The 6,000-nt window shown below is 49.0% G+C and overlaps 1 protein-coding gene across 1 annotated transcript in view; it reads right to left on the bottom strand.

Moving 5' to 3' along the window:
- The window catches only part of ctnnd2b (catenin (cadherin-associated protein), delta 2b), a 78,789-nt gene that overhangs the window by 19,171 nt on the left and 53,618 nt on the right, over nucleotides 1–6,000 (bottom strand). The window contains 1 exon segment of the mRNA XM_042057624.1: nucleotides 5,688–5,744. Within this exon segment, the coding sequence (XP_041913558.1) occupies nucleotides 5,688–5,744 (57 nt within the window).

Raw genomic sequence — 6,000 nt, forward strand, 5'->3', positions numbered from 1 at the left:
GGAGGAGGGGGGGGCACTACTCTACCACGCTAGCGCTAGCCGTGCCACACAGGGAGAAAACAAACAAGTGCCAGTGGTAGCCCAGACGACAAAACTCACACAGACAGGGACGGCACACTGTCTAGAGCAGCTGCTAGTAGCTCAGAGAAGGGGCGGCAGCTCCGTCTTGCCATGTGGCCACTGTAGTAAGGCTGATAAATAACCAGTCCTGGCCACAGACATACACCCAACACACACACACACACACGCACGCACGCACGCACGCACGCACGCACCACACACACGCATGCACGCTTGCGCACACACCCACACACGCACACATGCCTGCGCACGCACACATGCCTGCGCACGCACACACGCGCGCGTGCACACACACAGACACACACAAGGCTGACCAGTCACTTTGGTTTCCCAAAGAGGCCTGTCAAGTCCCTTCAGACACAACAAGCCATTTAAATAATGAGGCGCTGGACGGATGAGTGATGAAGGAGGGGGGACAGGAGAGGGCAGTAGTTGGGGCGGACAGGCGGGGGCGAGGGGGAGAGAGAGAGAGAGAGAGAGAGAGAGAGAGAGAGAGAGAGAGAGAGAGAGAGAGAGAGAGAGGAGAGAGAGAGAGAGAGAGAGAGAGAGAGAGGACAGGGGGAATCACAGACAGATGAAACAAGAAGGCATTTGGTCCCTGAGCCCTGTGTAGGTCTGGACTGAGCGGGTTGGTGCGCTAATTGTTGGGGCGAGGCGACCGGGAGCCGCGAGAGAAATCTAATGGAACACATCTCCCCCTCTGGCAGCGGGAGAGCGCACACGGATCTGTCAGAGAAACGAGGACGACGGGAATCAGGCCAAATCAGAAAGAAAAAAAGAGAGCGCACTATAAGATGAGTTGAGAAAACGTGAGCAGCACGTGCGCGCAGGGAATAAAAAAGCTTGGGGAGTGGAACACTGAGACCACTACTACTCACCTTAAGAGAGCACGGGACAGTGCACAGGAGCAGGCCGCCATGTCTCTGCACCGAGCATGCCCAGTTGACATCCTTCATCCAGCCTCCCCCCATCTCTCTCTCCCCCTCTCTCTCTGTCTCTCTCTCTCTCTGATTCCTTATTAGGAGTAATTACCCATGAATGCTGGCTGTCTACTGCTGGCATGTCTGCTTCATACCACTGAACAGCCCCGCCCTGCTGTCTGCGTTGAAAATGTGCACTTGCATCTTCCCACCACAATGTGCTCTATAGTTACGGCTCAGTAGTTATCGGCCTCATATTTGTCCTCATTAGAGCTCTCAACATAAACCATCAGACCAATACATTTCACCTTTGAGCTCATCCTTATCCAAATGTCTTGGACGTGGCTGTCGTGTATTTCGTTGGCTTGACACTCACGCTCAGAGATGGCAGCTCTTTGGCCTCTCTAATGAGAGATTTGAGTCTGAACCTGTGGCTGTGGCTGGTTATTCCAACTCTCTGAAGCGAATCTGTAATTAGCTAAGTATGATGTGCGCGGTGCGTGCAAGTTTGTATATGACAGATTTAAAAAATGCATGCGAGTGTTACCCACCGCTCGCCACACGGCTACACCACTGATTAGTGTGTGTGTGTGTGTGTGTGTGTGTGTGTGTGTGTGTGTGTGTGTGTGTGTGTGTATGTGTGTGGACTCACTAATTAGCAGTGCACGCAGAGGATGTCAGCAGCCACACACACGCCACTGCTACAGTCACGCTCAGTAATTATGTCTCAGCAACAGCATCAATTTCACTCACAACCAACGTACAGTACATGACTTGGTATCTACAGATCTGAATCTTTAAGTATTCTTTTTTTTGGTGGGGAATATCTGGGTCATGACATCTAAATCTGTTTTAAGTATATCTGTTGGGCCTCTGTGCCTTTAATCAGACAGGACAGTGAAGAGAGTGAGTGGGGGAGAGACATGGGGTTGGATCAGGAGATGATCTGGGTCAGATCTTGGACCCGAATGTGCTGTGAATGCCACTTGAGCTACAGCACCCCCCATCTCACTCTCTTTTATTCTGTCCATTTTGCTCTCTTCATCACTCTCTCTCTCCTTCTGATGCAGGCTGTGAGAGCCTATCCATGAATAAGACATGTCTTCACATACACACACGCACACACACAAACACATACAGACACGCACACACACACACAGACATGTGCACACACCCACACAAACACATTGTCTCAGGCTGAATGGCTGTCAGCGGGACCGTACTGAGAGGCTGTCCACTCCAGCCCTGGGCCCCTGCTTTCCGGGATGTGTTTCTGCCTTCCTCCAGCCAAGTCTTTAACGACCCGATTAAACCAATTAACTGCCTCCACTGAAGCAGCGCGAGCGCTTCCCTTCTGCACCACGGAGCTGAAATCGTGCTACTGCTCGGACGACTCGGAGGCAGAAGACAGACATAAACAGTTTGTTGAGCACATGAACACACATCACATGAATAATCCAGGCGCCTGCGCTGACAGATTTGCCACAATACTCTTCCCACGGCGAGAGAGAGAGAGAGAGAGAGAGAGAGAGAGAGAGAGAGAGAGAGAGAGAGAGAGAGAGAGAGAGAGAGAGAAAGAGGCCGGGATGAGCAGAGATTTGGCTGTGAGAAGGTTCGCCTCACCCCAAGCAGCCAATCATAGGGCATCTGCTAGAGGATGTGAACTGGGAGGCAGTGGATGGCTACGACGTTAGCACCACAAAGCTGTTCTGACACCTTACCATCTCTGGTAACCCCCCCACCCCCACACACACACACACACATACACACACACACTCACTCACCCTAAAACAGCACCATGCTCCAAAATACTTGATATTACCAGCACAGAAAAAAACCTGCCCATATCACTGGCTGCTTCCTCCCTGAGCTCTTTCCTGCGTGCAGGGGAAGCATGACTTGGGGCTGGCGGAGCAGGCTGGGGAAGCCACTCACCAGAAAGTAATGTAACATTTGGCGGCTGGCTGGCTGGCTGGCTCCCTTGTTTCTGACGGGTATTTGTTTCTGCCTTTGTGCTGGCTCAGTCAGGTGCACCTATCTTGTCAGCGCGCTAGCCAGCGGCATTTAGCAACACAATGCAGTAGCCCACCCCCCTATCTCTCGCACTCACTCTCATGCTCTCTCTCTCTCTCTCTCTCTGTCTCTCTCTTTCTCTCTCTCTCTCTCACTGCTCCAAGCCATCAGCCCAAACCCACGCGGGCACTTTGGCTGAGAGGATTAGCCTCACTGATCCCATAGTGCTTTGCTATATTAGGCCGAGAAATAACAAAACAAAGCCATGCAAATAAAAAGTGGTATACTTTATGCACGATGGATGCATGGCAGCTGGGCATGATTATTGAGGAGTATATGGCATGGATAGAGCTCCACCTCGGTCCAGCACAGTGTGTGTGTGTGTGTGTGTGTGTGTGTGTGTGTGTGCATGTGTGTGTGTGTGTGTGTGTGTGTGTATGTAAATAATGTAAATGCAGTCAAAAGGCAGAGCCAGACAACACAGAGACTCGTGCAGGAGACGAGAGTTCTAACTTGATGAGTCATGACAGCCCTTAGAGCCAAATGGGCTTTTCCAGACGTGAGAGCCATATGAACAGCTGAGTCATTTGAGTGGCCTCATTTGGAAACTCACCCACCCACCCACTCTCACTCTCTCTCTCTCTCTCTCTCACTAACGTAATGTCCACAGCATCTTCGCTTGAAATATCTCCCATGCAGCAACATACAGAGTCCATACTGTATCACTGGAATGCCTGAGTGAATGGTGCTGTTGTTGTGTTAATGTAAATAGGCCTTTGACTACGCACAAGGGTTGGCTGAAGTTTATTGTCAGCCAACAAACTAGTTCTGCAAAACCACTTGCATACAACAGTCTCATGCAACAAAATGTACACAATAACATACCGAGTTTGCCAGTGATATGGCTTTTGCTGTATATTGAGTAGACAAACTTTGTTGCATAGCTGACACAGTGACAAACAGCACGTTTCTAAGTCAATACACTATGGTGGGTGGCACGATGAATGCACAAGGACCAAATATGCTGTGTGACATGAACCTTAACACTGAAGTGACATGAACCTTAACACTGATGAAGAAGCCACAGTGGTGGTGTGATCTCACTTTAGGATACCCATTTATTACATGTTGGTCATTTCCACCCATTGACATCACAATGCACCACAAGCTATCCCCTCAGTTGCCAGACGGGGACAGAGGTCACTGCAAATGCCCCTTCACACATTTTGATGAGGGCATAAAAATGTCATGATGCTTTGATGTCAGACTTCTTCCATTCTGGCTGTGCACACAGTGTGTGTGTGTGTGTGTGTGTGTGTGTATGTGTGTGTGTGTGTGTGTGTGTGTGTGTGTGTGTGTGTGTGTGCCCCTGTGTTTGTGTGTTTGTGTGTATGTGTGACGTGTGTGTGTGTGCATGTGTGTGTGGGGGGGGGTGATAGCACAGATTAGCAAATTATGGGGGTCATGAATATGGTCTAAAATCTGATTGGAGAAACAGCCTGGTGGGGCTGAGCGAAGTGACCCCTGTCTGACCTTGTCATGGCGTCGTGAAACGTTTGGCCGCTCCAGAGACCGAGGGCGCACGCATGCGTGAGCCTTCTCTTGGGCCGTCTCCAAGCTGTCCGCTGGGAGCGAAGGTCACAAAATGTCACCTTGTCATATGATGTGCAACTCAATCACCACCCGGGCCTACAGCTGAGGCAGACCACAAGGAGCAGAGCTGGAGACAACGGCCAATGAGCTGCAGGGGACAGTGGACACGTCCAGATCCGCATGTCTTAATAAACAGGACAGGACCATGGGTGCTTACGCGGAATATGTCCATGCCGTGAGAACAGCGTACTACTGCCTTATGAATACACTGTGTGGGCATCTTCAACAATAGCATCTACTGAATAGTGTGTCATCTGTTGAAGCAGTTCTATGGTGTGCTCTGGAGAAAAAAAGAAAGTCTTCATACAAAGCACAACAAATAAAAAATAAAAACAAACAAATAACCATGCCAGGATAGAAAGGATGACAAATGGACTCAAAATAATGACAATGACGATGACAGACAGACACGTGATGCTTTTAGCCGCAAAAGAACGGTAGACGTTTTGTTTTGCCATCCCTTGGAGAGACTGATTTACCATGAGCGTTCACAGCAAAACACATATATATGCAATATCGTGAAGATGATATATAATCTAAGAAAGCAAATATTGAACACACTAGCTCAAACGCTGTACCCTGACTGCTACTTTACTTTCAGCAAAGGAAGTCAAGACTCCAAAACCAAAACATCCAGATCAATGATCTGTAGCCCCACATGCAATCCTGTTCAAATCTGTACAGGGGGCTTCTGAAACAGGGGGAAATTCCACGAGAATCTTCTGAGGTGAAAGTAAGAACAACAGAATCAAAGCTTGTTTTTCTATATCTCACCGGTGCAGAATTACAGCAACAATCACTACTACTGATACTCTAGTCACTTCCCATCTACTGGACGTCGGTCACTCTACAGTACGTGCCTACATCTAGCACTACTACTGATACTCTAGTCACTTCCCATCTACTGGACGTCGGTCACTTTCTACAGTACGTGCCTACATCTAGCACTAGTCTGAAGTGGGAGGGAGAATGACAGTCTGTGTGTATGAGAAGGAGGGTGTAAAATAAATGTTTGATTACTTTGTCAGTCTCTGCTCGGCTTGATTTTGATTCCACACAAGGAATTCAGGGTCGTACCTATCAGGAGACAGGCAGAGAGAAAGAGAGGGTAGGCGTCTGGCACAGGGGAGCTTGACATAAAGAAAAGATGGATCATCATTTGTTCCATTTCTTTGTACTCTTGGACTGGTTTGATGTTGCATACCTGCATTTGACTGAGCACATGCACTGTGTGCAGAATGGTGTGGATTTGTATTAAAGAGGGGTGTCTCACAGCAATTGAGGGAAGACCTCGTCAAGTTGATGAGCTAGAGCATGAATCCTCAGGGACTTT

This window comes from Alosa sapidissima, chromosome 1, assembly GCF_018492685.1.
Source record: "Alosa sapidissima isolate fAloSap1 chromosome 1, fAloSap1.pri, whole genome shotgun sequence".
Classification (NCBI taxonomy): Eukaryota; Metazoa; Chordata; class Actinopteri; order Clupeiformes; family Clupeidae; genus Alosa; species Alosa sapidissima.